The following is an 18,641-nucleotide window of genomic DNA, read 5'->3' as shown; positions in this document are numbered from 1 at the left end:
TTTCCTTTATTTAAGCTTGAAATATAGTGTTATCGCAAAATATGGCTGAAGGTGGCTGCTAGAGTGAACTAATTCATAATTAGAGACCAGGATATTCAACTTCAATTCAATCAGCTTCTTGCACTGCTGAAAATATAACTCTCATCCTTAAATAAAATCCATACTTCCAAGTGCAGGACATAGACATTTACAGAGTAATAGATTTTACAGAGTAATTTGCTACTGAGAGTTAGCAAAAACCTCAACATGTATTTTGAAATCAGAAGGTTATAATTGGTTTAGAAGACCTCAGGCTGGACAGATTTTTCCAAAAATAAGGTTTTGGTCCTGCCCCAAAATATTTCTTCTCTGTGCTTCTAATTTGAATTTTGTCAGTCCTTAGAGAAGTGACTCCTCTCCCCCATGTAAACCCAGCTCTGACTCTGATATTTTAGACAAGTGAACAACAGAAGAAAGTATTTTGAGCTACAGTTAACTTTTATGTTAGTATTTTTTTTCAATTAAAAATTCAGTGGAAGCACAGAGCAACAGCAATGATAGACAGTGATGTTTCAAAGAACATGACAGCATTTCTGTTCCTTTAGAATTACCATTGCATTAGTCTTTGCTTGTTTGCAGGATTTTCCTTCTGAGGAGAAAAGGAACTGCTCTTCAATGACGTCTATTACTCAGCTTTTATCAAATATTGTGTGGAAAAGAAACACATTTTTTGAGATGATAAAAAAATAATCAGGTCCTCCAGATGAAGAAAAAAAAATAGAATTTTGTTTTTAGGTATGTTTTAACTTCAATAATTTGTAACCATTTGTCATCCAAAGGGTAGTGAAAAACTATTGCTATTTAGTTTTGAATCTGTTTTGTTTGCTTGGTAACAATTATTGAGATAGTCTGTAAAAGATGTAATCTAGTTTAACACTAAAACTAGTTTTTGAAAAAAATGGGTAGTTTAAGAATTTAATGGTCAAAAGCTTGCAAAATACAAAATAGCTTTTTAGTGTAAAATATAGTGGCAGTTTAGGAAAAAAACTAAAACTTTTTCTACATGTGGCAACTACTCCATGTTTAATCCAAGTGTGACAGTTGAGTTCCTGTAATGCACTGTTCAAGTAAAGTATTCAGTCTTCAGCTCAGACCCAGGGAACAACTGCCATCAGTAAGGACTGCCATATTTAACTTTATGGAAGGAACAAAAAATGTCCCTTGGCGCACATGGGTTTTGAATTTGTAAAATAAATTTGAGAGAAGCAATGAGAATGCATGAGATCACTTTTAGTAAATTGCAATCTGAAGAAAGTCACATATTCCTAGTTCTATTATATAGTGATTTTTACTCATGGCCTATCAGCTGTGATCTGCTACAATGACACAAGCAGGAATCTTGTCCTGCTTCAAGTAGAGTTCTTTAGAAATCAATGACCATCCTGTGTTTAACCAGTCATAAAAAAGACATTTAAAAGCCTGAAAAACTGTAGAAGTTATGCCTACAGCTGCCTCAGAGATATGCAAGTCTTTTATTTATATTAAAATAGTAGCTTTCTTATAACTCTGTCTTTTTACCTTAAGTTAAAACTAACATGTGTAGGTAAGTGGCTAGTTCCATTAATCCCAGACCTTTGCAGAAAGTAATGTCCATGTTTTGATCTCACCACAGACATTTCTTACTGTCTTTTGGTGATTTCTCTATAGCAAGGAGGTTACCAATGAGATGTTTCCCAAAACCTATGGGATATAGCTCAAGCAAGTTTAAATACAAATGAGTGTTTTTGTTGGCTTTGACTTATTTGCCAGTGCCAGCATATGTTGCTCTGAGCCTTAGGGATATGGCAGTATTTTAAGAAAGTGTGGGAATGAAAAACAAAAATGACATATTTAACCTTTGCCTGAATTGTGTATAGCTTCTATGCCAAGGGAGAATAGTAGAGATTCTAATATACAACAATTATTCATAAACATCGCTCACACTACAAATTCAGCTGAATTTTATAAGAATCTTTTCCTTAAAATGAATAGCAGTAAGGAGAGAATTCTTCCATGTTTTTCTTTTTCAGGCAATTACATATTAAAATTCTTCATCAGGTTCTGTGATGGTGAAAGTTAATGTGGCCTTTATAATTTGCGATGAAACTGACCATGTCCTTCACTTTTTCTGCACTCTCACCATCCCTCCACAGTGTAAAAACACAGCAGTCTTCACCACTACAGGCAACATTTAAAGATAGAGGTATCCAACCCAGTAGACCAGGTTAAACAGCAGGAAGGATGTAGGAAAAAAGACCCTAGAGTAAGAGTCCAGTTCTAAGATGTCTATGTGAATCCGTCCTCTCCTCCACGAGCCTGATTTACACTCTTCGTAACAACAGAAAAAGCTCTGGCAGTCTTTCCCATCCAGGCATTCATAGACACACGCATCTTCAAATTCTTGCCAATACATGGCATTGTTCAATGTGATGACTGTAGTTGGTGGTCTCATATCAAGTACAGAATAATTCTGAGGAGAGAAAAAGAAGCCAACAGTTTTATAAGCTTCCATGGATGATGCAGATCACAATTAATAATCATGGGAAAAAATCACAGGAGCTGAAAATAAGAGGTCGATACTAACGGAATTCTAGATTTAGGAAGCATCTTCCTTTCCCTCAGAAGACGCCTTTCAATATGAATTTCCGTAGAGACATTGTGGCGTAGCAAGTTAAATAGTTCCCGGTGTATTTTCTACTTGGATAACTCAAGCATATATTTCCTAGTAATCATTTTTTCACACTTAGGAGTTCACTTGCCTGTCAGAATATTGTTTTCAAGTTGCTTTAAACACTTACAGCTACTACATTTAAGTGTGGATTCTGAAAAATAAGGAAGATGTTCCCCTATCCCATTTAATTACAGAACAATCTCCACTTTGTATAGCTACATTCACTGCCTCTTAACTTTTTTATTATGATCTATAGCACCAGACATGGTCAGCAACAGATAGTGATGATTTCAGTACAGGATATCAAAATGCCATCCCTAGGCATGTCCCCTTAGTGCTTATCACACTAACGACACTCAGAACTAGGACTTTGATATCACGCTTCCTCACAGTACTACTCGCACCTACAGCCCTCTCCTCCTTCAATGTACTCCCTATTTACACTTTGTCAGCTTTTCTGTCACACATTTCCTTTTCTTGAAAGATGCTTTCTCACAATGGTGTCCTCTCTCATCAAGCCACCCGTTCCATCCTCACAAATGTCACCTCCTCCGCTGGCATCACTAGGAAAGGTCCCATCAGCTTCGCTGCCTATCTGCACCACCCTGACAAAGCAGACTGCAGCCCTGTCAACGCAGTTTTCTCCATGTCGGGGGCCCTTCTGCTCCCTGTGATTGTGCTGAGCATTGCCTTTGCCTGCAGGAGCATCCTGGGTATGCCTCTGTGTCGTGCCTGCTGACATTCTGGAGGATGCTCTGGGCCCCTGCTTCTACTCTTACTGTGCAAAGTACTCAACATTTCCTCTTGAAGGTGTTGGGTCATATCTGAAAACTTTCACTCTGGATGTGAAACAGATCAGTGATATGACTGATGTCCCTCAGTGGAAATTTTCCTTTTTCTGTTGACTTCATTTTCTTTCTACAAATTCTTTGGTTTGGCACGCGATAATATTACCCACCTCTAAAAATGCTGGTCCCTGAGCTAATAACTTGATGTGGTATCCCTCTGCTTAGATACTGGCATCTTCAACATAAATAACTACATCTGAACAGCTGCCCTATGGTATCCAGCCAATTACTTCTAGGACACAATTCATCTCATCATAAGTAAATGGCTGAAATCTCTCAGGTGTATTGTGCTGTGGACTGTAAACAGATTGCAGTTAGAAGAAGATTATTGCAAATTTATTTCTTGTGAATGGCTTTATCTCTGAGATTAGATGACAGAAATTACACCCTCATGGTCTTGCATTTGTAAAGCTTCAGGTGGCTGGTTTCAGAGCTTTACAATGTGCTGTCACATGGGAAAAAAGTCTAATATTATTGTACAAGCAATCATTTTTTGACTGTAGTGCTAAGGAGAGAAAAAAGATGTGACTAAATTATGCATGGAATTCTGCTATAGCACTATGTCACATATATTTCCTTTATTGTAGGCCTTTATGAAAATTTCCTACTTGGGGCTACAATATTGATGTTAAAAAGAGGAAAGGCTAAGTTAGATCTCTCCAGACAGTTTTGGTAAGTGAAGATAAATAAATGCCCTGGTTCTGCAAAGGAAACTTTCTCATCTGTCAATAGCCTGGGGTTTTCTGTTGGTTTTTTTTGTATCAACTATCTGCTCAGGACAGAAGATAAAACAAATGCCCTGATAATACAGAGCGATTAATCTGGTTGCTTTAATCTCTGTCAGCTAGGAGGCATCCTGAAATGACTAGATACCAGGTGAAGGTGCATGTGTGTCCTGTGCGTCCTGCTGAGCTGGGGTTGGGAGGAGGGCTGGAGTGGTCACCAGCCCAGTACCACCTGAGAGGTCTGGCAAGGCAAGCTGTAAATTATAAATTTCAGCTTCAACATCCAAACCAAGAAATGCAAAAGCAGTGTTTCAGTTCTGTCCTTGTTGTTATTTGGATCTGATAGATGGGAAGCAGGCCATCCAATCAGCTGATTAACTAGCCATCTGTATAATTATATTATAGTATGTATTCCAGTTTCAGATTTCATACCATTTAGATAAACGATTTTGTGCTCAGTTTCAACTTTTATTACAACTGTACACGTATAGTTATCTAGAGGTTTGGGAAGAGAATTTATTCCATTTGTAGATACAATACAGCTAACTGTTAAACTTGTTTGCCTAATTTTTTTTAAAATCCACCTGAAAGCTTGCTGAAGATTTTACAGATACACATAAACAAATTATTTTCTATGAAACTCAGTTAAAACTTCATACAAATTTATGACATAACCTGTGCTTATTACTTTTCTATAAAATGTAATGAGAAACTGCAGTATTACATAAAGCAGGCATGCAAAATTTCTGAGGTAAAAATAACAGACAATATTCTACACTTGACCCTTCTCCCTCCCAAATCATCTGATAAATCCTTATAGAAAGAGGCAACTATGTTCCTCTGCCACAGCCAAACCCAAACTGACCTTTTAAGAAAAAAACAAAACTTTATAGTGAAGTCAGGATAAAGCATAATATAGTGTTACAGCTTTCTTGGGAATTACTGCCAGTAAATGTCAACCATATATTCATGCCTCTATTGCTCTCACTGAAAAAAAAAGCTTACTTACCATCACATGACCAAAACTGACATCTGGTAGCTTAAAATAAAGATAACAAAAGAATTACTCAGAAGAAAACATACTTATTTTTTCATATGCATCTAATGTTCAATAGCATTCCTAAAACAAAGCCTTTCAATGCATTTGTCCACAAAACACTTCAAGCTGAGTATTGTATATGTTGAGCATATTCTCTACACTTTAAAACTGCATGAAACCTCAGCAGAATGCACACCTAGTTTCCATCCACTTTAAATCTTTATTCAACCCATTACATTTATTTATTTAGCAAACAATAGCTAAGTGAGCATTTGTTCTTGTGTTAATTTAAATCTTATCAATGTTGCATGCTTTTCCTCGTCTTCATTCACGTGTATGGAAATGCATCCTACTCACAAAGATACTCCTGACATTTTCATTCAATTTTTCTATAGGATAGCAATTTTAGTTTCATCATTAGCAAGTTCATTTTGATTGTATCATGCAGCCATCTATAAAACTTTTCCTTAAGTGACCACCTCCGGTTTTGTACTTAGGAACAAGCTCTGTTGTGCACAGGGCTAAAAACAAGTGCTGGTTCCCAGTGGAGACATTGAAATCCTATTTATAAAGTTCATAAATATTTCTAGACCTGTTAAGCCATGAAATAACAGATGCATTTGAATATACATTGATGTGCATATATTTGTATAACAAGCTATTCAGTCTGTTCCACTGGGAGCCCTTTGTGACTACCAGCGCAGTAATTGGAGGACAAAAGACGCGTAGGCAGGGTTGCTGTCTCACAGTCAGCAGGCTGCTTCTGTTAGGAACAGATCTCACTCCACAGGCACATAACTGCTTCTACTGTTACTGTGAGTAACTATTTTCCATCAGCTTTCAAGGCAGACCACACTGCAAACTGGGAAGAGCTCAGAGGAGCAGAGCACCATGGGATTACAGGCTGTCATTGAATGATTCTCTGTTCTCTGAGCCATGCACATATTAGAAAAGAAATTTAAATGCTCTTATCTTACCGACTTTTTCTTCTTACTACAGTTTGGTTTCCTGCAACTTGAGTAGTAGTTGAGAGTTGCATACTCCATCAGAGCAGCAAAGACAAATAGAAAGCATACAGTCACAAACAAATCCATCGCGGTGACATAGGATACACGGGGTAATGACTTTCTCGCAATGGTACTCAAAGTTGTCATGGTCAATACTGTGGTGATGCCTGCAAAGAGAAACTTGATTTAATTGTATGCAACATCATCTCTCCATGTCACAGAAGAATCTTTGGAAACAAACATACAAAACAGAAATCCAAAATGTACCCAAATAATTAATTATTTTCATTTGGTAGTATAAAAATAATGAAAAACAACATCAGTAGAGGCAGTGGTATTTTGCAAACAAAGATTTCCTCAGCTGTTTATATTCATCTTTGCAAAAGTGACATTCCCACGCATCTCAGTATGCTTTTCCTCATCTATTCCTTTTTCTGATGCCAGTTAGGTTGGAGGTGGGGGTGCAGGACAAGGAGAGAATGAAGAAATTTTTGAAAAAAGCATAAAGCAGAAAAGATACTAAACCCAGAAAAATAAAAAATAAGAAACTTAGAAAACAATGAAGGAAACATGGTCTTTTTCATAACAGTACTTCTCTCATGAAAAATCTTGTGCTCAAAAAAGAAAATAAAAAAATGGCGGGGGCCAAGAAATTTTGCTGCGAAGCTCTGACTATGAGTTTTAAAAATGTGTTTTCACACCATTGGGATTCCTTCACTGCTATTTTCCTTCTCAGTAAGGGAAAACAGACTCTCATACAAACTTCAGATGTAACCTTAATGGAAATAGCCTTTTTAATTCATACAAAGCATAACATCTTAGACATTAGATATGGGAATAATGAATATAATGGGAACTACTTAGTGTGAAATATCCTGAAACAATAAAACTTGTCCTAGAATGAAATCTATGGGGTGTCAGTTATTTGGCTGCTGGTAATTCATATAATTTGTCTTCATTCCTGAGGAACAGAAGTTTTCATTCCCACTTTGGGCTGATGCTTTTAATCATTCATTATGAACTACATGCCTTCTTACCGAACAAAATAAAACTCCTCAATGGCTTAGTAAGAAAAATAAAGCTTTCACTCAAATAAGTCTCAAGACAGAATCTGCTCTAAAAACAACATAACCATAAGGTAATCTTTCTTTTTATAGTTAAAGTGATATTTTGCAATGGTACATAGTGTTTGAAATTGCAAGGGATGACTGAAACTATGCCTTATAGTAAAATTACTTCCCACAAACAACACTCTGGAGAGAAAGAAGTATCTGTGGATTACTTTGGACTACTTTCCGTTTATGAAGGAGTGCCCACCTTTGATTTGTAGCATTTGATAGAAACTACAGTGATTCACAAGAATAACCCTCCCCATTCCAACAGTCCCTGGAAGAACCAAAAGGCAGATTATTGCCTGGGGCTCAACCTTCTACAGTGAATAATCACTAATTGTATTCCTTAAATATCCACTACCCAGAAACAAACAAACAAACAAACAAATAAGCAAAAGTTGCTGAAAACCTCACAACCCAATAACCAAGATGAAAGCGGTGCTGATAGGAAGTGGGAAATGCGGACTTTATGTGTATCTTGGATATCTAAAATCTATTGTGAAGATAGCTTTCTGTTTCCTGTCATCTGTGCCACCTCCCAGTATAAGCACATGTGGCTGCCATGATCCAGCAATCCCTCCAGACCCCTCAGCATCAGTTCTGTAGCTGGCTGATGCTTAGGAAAAGTTCCAGAGACAAAGCCTACAAAGATGTTGAACTGCAAAAGGTGTTGACTCACTAGGTTTGCTTTGGCCCTGGCTCACTATAGGTTAATGAGTCTTTCTGTATGACCCTGACTCAGGCCTTGGGAGTCACTAACTTCAGAAGAACTGCATCCAGACTATGACATACTCTACAATATGAAATGAAGTTCTTTAATACTTTCTAACCCACATTTAGATTTCTAACCGAAATCTGGCCTTTTCAGAGCCACATGGACATGCACCTGCTCTTGGGTATTTTACTACCTTCATTTAGAGATTACTCTAAATCTATAGTGTTCTTCCAGCACAATGTGCAGTGTCCTTTTTACCTGGAGTCAAGGAAAAGTTTTTATTTCCTGCTTATCCTGTAATAGGATATCAGATTACTCTAGGATGGTCTTTTTATTAAAAGGCTAAAAAAAAATAATAAAAAGTAAAAAGTTTATAATGCTCAAACCCGTTTTTTTTTTTTTTTTTTTTTTTGCAAAGGTCTGCCATTTTTCTACTGAATGCTGTATTGACAATGCAATATTTTCCCTCTTTTTACTGAAATGGAGGTATAACTTTGTATTATTTGTGACAAGAATATTGTGCAAGTCTCTGTAATGATGACCAACTTCCAAAGTGACTATGGACAGGAAGGCAGAGAAGTGAAGGAAAAATTACCGTTAACCTCTATGCTTTCCTCAACTCAGCTTGAGTCCTATATCCATGCCTTAAGCCTGAATATGAAATGCCTGCCAGAATGCCTTGAGACTGTGAACACCTAGAAGCTCTAAGTGATAACTAAGCAAAACCAGCCCAATAAATCATGTTGTAAATGCCTCATTGATACAGGATCTGGGAGTTTTGGGTGGCTCTGGATTAATTTTAGCAGATTGAAACAAAGTAGGTTCTACCAAATTTATAGACACAGCAATGGTGTCAGATTTATTTTGATTTTAAGATATTAATAGTGTTCATCCTCAGTCTGTTTGACAGCAAATCACATTTTGCTACCAGAATATAAAACCTAAGGGAAGGGAAAGTTTAGCATTATCAAAGCCATCATAGTTTCTGTATTATATGTCACATCTCAAATTATGGTGAGGGCATGAGACAAAATTGCTGAGCACACAGGCAGAAACATTCAAAGATAAAACAAACATAATTTTACTTCTATTTTTTATACAAAATATTTTTATGACATAGAATCCAATAGAAAAGCATCATTCTTCATTTAAACTGAGGCTTGAACTTGGATTCCAGCTCACACCATAAACAATGATTTTTTAAAATAATAAAAATTCTATCCAGTGTATCAATTTTACATCTAACACATTGGCACAAATTTTAAAATATTAAAATTAGTCTTATGGGGATACAGGCAGAGAGCAAAGAGAAAGAAGCTGCAGCACGTGATATGGTTTTGTATTCCTATAAATTTACAAGTTGGACTATAGATATGCACATATGAATAAAAGGAAGCACCAGTTATTTCCAAAGACAATATCTAGATTCTATAGCTCATTTTATCTCTCATACTAAGAATATTTCAGTTTATGGAGTGGTTTCAAATGCAATAAGCCTTGCCAGATGAAATTGTTAAGCCTCTCACTTTGGGGAGGCTTGTATGGCAAAGTGAGCTTTGCATCTGTTATTGGAATTCGCGGTGTTCATGAACTACCTATTTCAACAGAATTTTAATATCAGCCAAGGACAGCTTTGAAGTAACCTGACTTCAGAATGTTCAGGTAGACAAGTGTAAGTGGGAGCTTACAAGTTTGTGTGTAAATACTGTTTTGTGACATTTATATTCTCTGAGCAAATTTCATACCAAAGATGCTATTTGATAAATTAAAAAAGACTGTTGGGGAAAGAAATTATGTGGGGGTAAATAATGCATAAGTACACTTTAACCCTTAGATCATTGACCTAAACAGTTATTTAAAATTACTACTGTTTGAAAGCTCCTTCCTGGACAATCATATGCAAAGTGACATAGCAGGAGGTTCAGTGTTAGAAGCTCTTTGATCAGCAAGGCTCATTTTTTCTTATTTTCCTAAAAGTATGTTGGTGGGACACTGCAGGAAAGATCTACTGCTTTTACCCATGCTATCACTTGTTTATAAACTTAATTTCTCTACCTTTCTGATCCGTTTAGAGCACTCACTTGGTTTTCTAGTGAATGAGGGTTAAGATAGAATGACAAGGAAAGCAACCTTCATTTTTTGCTAAACATCACCTGTATCTTCTTTGTACATCAACACACTGCTGACCTTGACACCCACTGTATTTTTCTAAACTACAGTTCGAAGTTGCTCTGTAGTAACTGCATATGTAGTAACTGTACATGTTACACTCATTTTGTAAAAGTAGGGGGAAACTGGGATGAAAGCTTCAGTGTAACTTAATTCCCTTAATCTTCAAGGAAAACAACCTATTCTTTTCCAGATCGTAAATTTTCTTCAGACACTTGCTGGCTGCTCTTGACTATGAACACTGGGATTAGATGATAAGATTACTGGACAAGCAGAAACAGCAGAGTGCCATTTTTTTTTCTTTTTCCATGGAGGGCAGAATAACCCAGGATCACAAAACACAGTTCCCATTTAACACTCAAATTCCATTTCCAGTTTTCCACTGACTTTTCAGGTGGCCTGGAGTGAGTCACTTTGCCACTCTGGGCCTCAGCCACTCAAAGTGCATGTGAAAAAGGGACTGTGATGCCAAGTTTTTAAAGAGCACTTCGATGCCTCTGGACTTACGGTCCAATATTTTTTCCCTCACAGCCAAATACCCCGACTGCATTTATTTTTTCCAGGACAGAAATAGCTTATTACTTTAGTAATCAGAGAGGAGAAAAACCTGTCCTTCACATAACTATGAAGAGTTGCCAATAGCTTAGGAAATTACTCATTAATTTCTGTGGGTGAAATATTTCCCTGATGCTAGCTTTTTACATTAATGCAGCTATACTCAGAGTAGGTTTGGTGCACTGAGTCTACAATACATTTCAACTAATTAGCAGGACAATTTCAGTGGTTTGCCTTTGGCTGTATTACTCACGATTTTACCATGTGCCACTATCCAAATGTGGATATGTGCTGTTGCTCAGACAGATTTATATGTTGCCTTATATGAGCAGACCTACAGAAAACTAGGAACATCTGCTTACTGCATCCCAAAAGTCAACAGGCCATTGCTGATTTGGGAGCAACAGGACTCTGTGCACAAAAAGAGGTGACCCATGTATATATTATTTTATTGTTGTTTCATTTTGTTTATAGAAAAAGTTATATTTTAGCCCAGTAATTGAATTATTCATCAGAGTTTTAGGAGTTAGTCATGATAGCCATTGAATATAGCCTTGGAACATCTCATCTCAGTTTTATGTTCTTACTTCAAATTCATGACCTCAGTATATGAATATATTTTTTTGTCTGAATTTCTTGCTGGCTGAGGGGGTGAGGCAGGGAGAGTCACACTGTTGTGACTAGTGCTGTAACCTACTTCCATGTCTAATTAATTGGAAGATGGAGCTGTGTGGTGTGGGGAACCACCCTCAGGGACAGGGTATGAACACTGCTTACGCAAAATCAGTAATGCAAACTGCTAGATGTCTTTGCTCCCTTTTCTGTTATGCATTAAGAAGGATAACCCAGATGGATGCTGTGTGAGTCTCTGCACACTTATGGGGCTTCAGATGTCTATTTAAGAAGATGAAGGATAGTAAATCTTTATCTCCACTGAGTCACCCAATTTAAGAATAAAAGAGTTCAGCAGAGAAGTATACTAAAGGCCTATTGCTCAGTTTTCTGTCCGTCAGAGGCAAGTCTACACAGCCAGGAACATGCAGTTGTACTGCTGCTCTGGCTTCACTTTTGTATAGTCTTTGTGCTGACCTGGAGGTGGAGAGGGTCACAGAATGTCTTGAGAAGTCTTAGGGTCATCATTGCTGGAGAGCCACAGTGTAAAGGCACTTTGGCACTCAGATGAAGGGAGTGAGGGCTGAATATTCCTTTCTCAGAAAATAGCCTCAGAAAACTGGACCCACATGATGCCACATGACTTATAATGGTCAAAAGTGCTGCACTTTTTTTTACAAACTCCTGGAGCAAATCCAGCAGGTTATGATCTTGTGCTGACCTCACACAAAATGAGGTTTAATACAGAATTATCTGTAAAGTGTGAACCAGTGTTGGCTGCTTGTAGTTGTCTTATTACAGGTTCCCTGAGACTTTTCTTTCTACCGATCCTGTTCCATAGCTCCATGTCACTGAGCAGCTCTTGGTTTGGAAGGATGCCCCTTGTCACTCACTGAAAATTAAAGCTGATACAACCTCCTCCTAGGAAGATGCCTGAAGACTGGTAGCATGAATGGCTGGCATATAGTCAGCTTAAGTAAAGCTGTGGCTAGTGAGGGAGTTACACTTAGAGGATAATTTTGGTAATTTATTTATTCTATCATTCAGCTGAAAGTTACTAAGCTATTGAAGCATTAGAAGTTTCGGAAGGAAGAATGTTTCTAACCTGGGCCTAGTGCACCCTGAATAGATGTCTGCATGGTTTTTTTCATGAATGAGGGGCTTAGAAAATGGGATCAGGTATCTGAACAAGTTAAAGAGTCTTAGCAGCTAAAATCCCATTCAGAGTGGATTCCAAAGTCTCTTCAGCACTTCAGTTTTCTTTTAATCATTCAGGGCCTTCAAGGGATTTATCCTAGAAACCATAGCACCCTCAAAATTGGTGGATGCTCAGATTTATTGATGCAGGAGAGAGACAGACTGAAACAGGACAAGTCATTCTGAACAACTGTACAAAGGCTGTGCTGTCAAACAAGCTGTCTTCATCCTGAGTTCAAGTAGAGCACCTCTACATGGTGTTTGAAAGGCAGAGAACAGAAATGGTTTCACATATAAGTAACCACTGTTTCTGGTAAACCATTAGTTACTTGGATGAAAAAGGATGAAGAGTACTGATAACTCTTGATCAGCTGTTTAGGGAAGGGGGAAACAGACATGATTTGTACAAAAGACCTCTCCTATACTGTGGTTGAATGAAGGCAGCACTCGAGAATACCATGCCTGCTGCAGGCTGCCTTCATGTGTCCACCGGGGAGCTGCAGCCTGTTCATGGTCCTTGCCCTCCAGCAGCAGTATCACCCTCTCAAATCTGGGGTCTCAGTTGCTCCTGCAATGCTACCTGTCTGATTTCAGTCCAAAAAGTCAGGCAAGTCAGTTTTTAATATTTTGTTCTTTTTAACTGAAACGATTTAGAGAGTCCGAGCTGGTTAACTGGAGATGGTAATGAACTCCAGCAGGAGTAAGCAATGAATAGATGGAAACTGTAACCTCTGTGCTTGAAAATGGACATGTAAACTTTGACATAGCATCCCGTTTTTCCTAGACTGGTAGATTTCTGAATCAGTTTGTATTGGCAGTCCTGGCAACAATCTGGACTAAAATGTTTTTTATTCCTTCAGTTCTGATGTACGCCTATAACTGGGTATTATATAGCCCTAAGGTCTTGATGCTGGTTTTCCAATAGGCATAAGAATGGACAGTCAACATTTCTAAGTGTATCCTAAAGCATGATGCCAAAATGCACATGCTGGTCCTAACATTAATGAATTGCTGGAAAATCAATACCAGCATAAACCTCCACAATATATGAAAAATAGCTCTACACCCAGTGTGGAGCTTAATTTCAAGCATGCAAGCTAAAATACTTGGCATGAGTTAATATTATATCCCATAGTTTTCTGTACATATAAGACATAATACACTCTGGGGGAGAGTTTCAGAAGGGAAGGAAGCCACCAGTGCAATTAATTTGTTCTTTAAAAATGTCACTAAAATATCATGGTGAGAACAAGAAGGCAGACATTAATTCTAGAATATTATGCAAAATAGGTGGCAGTGTCATTCCAAAGGGTCAGGGTAGCTTACTTCTAATTACCCTGTTAAAGGCAGAAAACCAGAGGCTTCAGTGATGATCTGGGGCTGCAGGATGTGGTAGCAATAATCCAAATCATATAGCTAGCGGTCTCTTACAAAGGAAGCTGACATTTTCAAATGATAGTAAACTACAGAAAAAGCAGAAAACAGAATTATTAACAACTTACCTAGTGCTGTTCTTGCTGGAGTGGCATCTTTCTTAATCCAAAAGGATACCCAGGAAAGAACAACTGTTAATATACAGGGAATGTATGTTTGAATAGTAAAGTATCCCATTCTTCTACTTAAGTCGAAGTATATAGTCATGACTACATAATCACCTGCAATAATAGCACAAAAAATACATTGACATTATGGTGAGATACAGACAGTTGTTCACTGATCTGCTATTTTTTTAAAGTTCATAAAATCACTGCATATGAAATATTACTTACTGTTTCAAGAGCATCTGTGCAGTAAATGCTCGCATGAAATAGAATTTAAATGAACTTTTCCATTCCTTTAGTTTTAGGTCGCTGTGGAAATGGTGATCTATTTGGACAGGCAGAAGCTGTCACCAATCATTTTGGATGAGTAACTTTTTGAAAGGCATCTTGAATTTTCAGGCTTGATATTTCTGGATGGCTCCATGGCCACAAACATAAAGCTACTATCATTTACCAGATTCTGTAACCAAGCCACAAAAAATCTCTCCTTCAGCAGACTGTGTCTTCCCTGCCCTAATTTCAGGTTTGAGTGACTTCTGTTATCTTCTTTTGAGATCAGGCAGTAGGGGTCTTTATGGCAAGTGTAGCATGCACATGAGTATGCTTTTACATAGGAAGTCATTTATAGACACTAGAGCTTTAATGCTGTTGAGAGAGGTCAGACTGCATGCTTTTAAAGGATTCATCATTAAAAATCAAAAGTCTTTTTATCAGCATTCCTCCATTTCAAAGCCATTGTGGTCACTTCTGGTATCTGTAAGCCTTCAGAAGGTGAGTCTGGATATAAACTTTATTATTCTGCTGGATAGTAAAAATCATAAAATCAAGAGCTCAGTAAGGCAGCTAGTTTACCTCACATTGTATGATTTTCATCACAGTATCTCTTCTGCAAACCCTTGTGACTTCACAGGGGACAATAATCTGCCCCTCTTTGTCTACTCAGTAAAGGCTACTGACCTCATCACCCCTGTCCTTACTAACAGCTCCCTCAGCTTCATGGATGTTAACTATCCTGTTCTCTCAGACACAGTGATTAATAGGAATGAAACTGTGCTGAGACCAGGTTCTGTATGTCACCTGAAGTATGTTGCTTCCATTTCAGATGTGAAGAAGAGTTTATGTGCCTGAGAACCTTTGTGGGGTTTTGTCTGACTACATCAGACTTGACTTAATAAATTATATTGCTTCTTGTTACAAACCTTGACTTTCTAGAATATGATATTTGCAATATGTAGTATTTATATCTGTCTTGTTACACCAAACCATCAGAAGACTGAAGAAATTGGTAGCACAGAGATGAATCTCCCAAAGAATGTACATACAGCTCACCCAAATAGAGGCATAATGGGTTCATTAGTTGAGACAAATTAAAGCTTGATCTTCTAGTAACAGAGAGCATATGGACAAATATATCTAACATAGTGGATATTTTTACTATAGCTAAATATTACATAGAAAAGAAATTAATTCAGTATGAATAACTTCCACCCAAGGAATCTCTGAAGGCCACTGCAAAATGAGTGAACTACCATAAGCTACAAAGTCAAAGGTAAATAGAAGTCTGAGGCTGGGATTTGGGGAGAGAAACTTAGAACAATGAGTCAAAAGGAAAAGTTTATATGTGTTAAGTACATCAGTTTGAGATAGATAGATATATTTGGAAAAGGTTGGTAGACCTGTGGCAGCTTCCATCAAGCCTCTGTTAGCTGAATGTGTACATTTTCACAAGTACTGTGCCAGCAAAAACCTTGTGACCCCAAGAAGCTGGACAGTCATTTCACATGACTTATGTATTTGGCATTATGGGACAGAGCTGTAATGAAAAAGCTCGCTGCTGTTACAAGTAGGAAGTATTTTGAAGTACATCATGACGTAGTGAGCCTTGTGGGCTGCTCACAGGCTAGGGATTCTCTTCATTCCACTAATCCCCAGCACATTTCTCCATGCAGGGAGTGGCACCAGGGAACTCATGTGGGTTAGTAACTGTTGGTTCTGCGGGCTTATTGTTAAACTACATCAGTTCCCTAGTCTGGTTTGTCACACAGAAGAAAGATTTATACCACAGCAACTGAGATCATTTCATAGAAATAGGTGTAAGTAGTCAGAAGCTGTGTAAACCAGTGCTTTTACTGACAGGAACCAACCCAACAACCATGGAAAAAAAGTTATGATAATGTTTCAAACATTGTCTATCAAGGCAGAAGGATGGGCAATAAAGGAAAACAAAGACTCTACAGCAAATGTGCCAAGCCTTTACATTTCCCTTACTCAGTTATTATATTTAAAACTGCACATCTATGGATAAGGTGCCTGAGAATAGTATAAAGCAAAGCAATCTGCAGACTTCTTATTGTGTACAGCTATATATGGTACACACAATTCAAGTACATGCACGGACCACTGCTCCTCTGAATAGTATGACTGTGATACCCAGCACAGCAAATAAGACTGGGGCTAGATACCGGACAGTAAGATACTGGGAAAATAAGGCACAGTCCCTGCTTCCAAGGTCTTCAACTGAAATAAACCTGAGAAACTGAGAGTGGGAGAAAATTACGGTGCATTTCAACTGTTTAGCAGACAGGAACTGAGGCAGAGATTAAATGACATAGAGTCCTTCATCACATTTAGTCAGGAACTGATTCAGTATCTTTCAGGCAGGATTCATTTCCCCTGATTTTAGACATCTAGAAGGTAAATTCTACAGATGATCTGCACACTGCGGCCTTCTTTCTATACTTAACAAAGATAAATTGGTAAACTTTCAGTATATAGTTCGTCTAATCTGTTTTAGAGGTCCAGTTTACAAGGAGGTGAATGTACTCAAAATATTTCCATTTCTCTCCTGTGATTAAAAAAAGGAGAGTGATTGGCTCAGATGTGGGCAAAGACATTGTAGACACTTGCAGGTGATCCAAGGAGTCAATCACACCCCTTGATTCTATGGTGCAAGCTAAACTGGCCACTTCTGTGAGGGTGCTAAGGTTATTTTACCTAAATATAATAACCTTCTTAACCTTTTAAAGGGTATTTTAGTTAATTTTCCTGATTTGTTTCATGGTTAAACTCGACACCTTCATCCTTGAGGATATGCACAAGTCCTTCTCTGCTTGTTCCTCTGTTCTCCTCCCTCTTTCTCCTTCCTTCCTTCCATCCATCTGTCCGTCCATCCTTCCGTCTGTCCGGCCTTCCTTCCCTCCCCTGCTGTTTATTACAACAGAAATTTTAATTTTCTCTGCAGAACATCCTTCCAGCAAGTTAAATAAAGGAACTGTGACCTGGTCAAATTTTACAAGGAGCTGCAAATTCCCAAGTATCCAACAAAGACCCATAGATGTCTAAGAAGCACCCAAGGAAAATGAAATCCTAGGACAGTGAGCAGCTGCATTCATTTAGCCCCTAACCTATTTTCTTGTCTGAGATCCATACAAAAATTCTCACAATGAAGAAGGCAGACCCAGTCATACAGGCAGCAGCTGTGCATGCGGACTTACATACTGTACTCAACTTATGGGAACACACTGACAGATAATATACAAAGAGTTTGGGAGAACAGTTTGGTTCAGTGGAATTACTAATGCAAAGTGGAAGAGGAGAATCTGCTGGTTCTCCTGCAGTAGTCTAACCACTCTTAGAGAGGATGCAGCTCAGAGACAGTGAATGCTGATGATGATGCTTAGTGGGAAGAGGAAATTGCCACTGCTGAAATACAGAGACCCCGCTGGAAGCACTGATGTGACTGCTGTCAGAGGCAAACATGTTTCTGTACAACATGTACTGAATGCATTTTTCTAATAACTACAGTAAATTACAATTTTCAACTAAATTACCACTTCAGTGCTTCTATCCTCTGCCAAGTCAACTTGTGCTGAGATTCCTGAATTGTCTCTTTGCATATAGAAGAGCCAGCATGTATACGCTATGGCTACTTTCCTCATTACATTACTCTAAACAGCATTATTATTATTATTTATTATTATTACTACTACTACTACTGCTGCTGCTGCTGCTGCTGCTACTGCTACTACTACTTCTACTGTTATTACATAAATTACTTCTTCCAGAAGTAATTATTATCTACGTATCTAAAAGCACTTGTCTGCAGCTTAAAGGAAAGTACCCATGGTACATACTTTTCTGACTTTATACACACAAAGTAATTTGTACAAATAAACTCTCCTCTCTTCTAAAAGACCTGGTTTACAATTCATTCTGTATGTCTTCCAGGCATGTGCCACCCATAGGAGAGAAAAAGCTTTCAAGAACTCTACACAGTGCCTCCTTGCTCCTTCGCCAACCTTCAGAGCTCCACCTGGCACTATTACCACTGGTAGAAGATGAGCTGGGGCTGACTGTGTGACAAAGCCCTACAGTACAGTCAAGGTGGGAAAAAACTCTTTCCAAACTGCATATCATTAAATCAGTATACTTG

At 38.0% G+C, this 18,641-nt stretch overlaps 1 protein-coding gene across 1 annotated transcript in view; it reads right to left on the bottom strand.

Moving 5' to 3' along the window:
- Nucleotides 1-606: 606 nt before the first annotated feature.
- Nucleotides 607-18,641, bottom strand: part of LOC130144591 (gamma-aminobutyric acid receptor subunit gamma-3) — a 154,543-nt gene continuing 136,508 nt past the window's right edge. Inside the window, exons 4-7 of the mRNA XM_056328547.1 lie at nt 14,171-14,323; nt 6,279-6,475; nt 5,272-5,301; nt 607-2,488 (exon numbers count right to left, since the gene is read on the bottom strand). Coding sequence (XP_056184522.1) covers nt 2,210-2,488; nt 5,272-5,301; nt 6,279-6,475; nt 14,171-14,323 — 659 coding nt within the window. The 3' untranslated portion in view covers nt 607-2,209. The remainder of the gene's footprint in view (nt 2,489-5,271; nt 5,302-6,278; nt 6,476-14,170; nt 14,324-18,641) is intronic.

The sequence above is a fragment of the Falco biarmicus genome, chromosome 2 (genome assembly GCF_023638135.1).
Source record: "Falco biarmicus isolate bFalBia1 chromosome 2, bFalBia1.pri, whole genome shotgun sequence".
Classification (NCBI taxonomy): domain Eukaryota; kingdom Metazoa; phylum Chordata; class Aves; order Falconiformes; family Falconidae; genus Falco; species Falco biarmicus.
The sequence above is the reverse complement of the archived record's forward strand: the minus strand, read 5'-3'. Positions and strand labels throughout refer to the sequence as shown.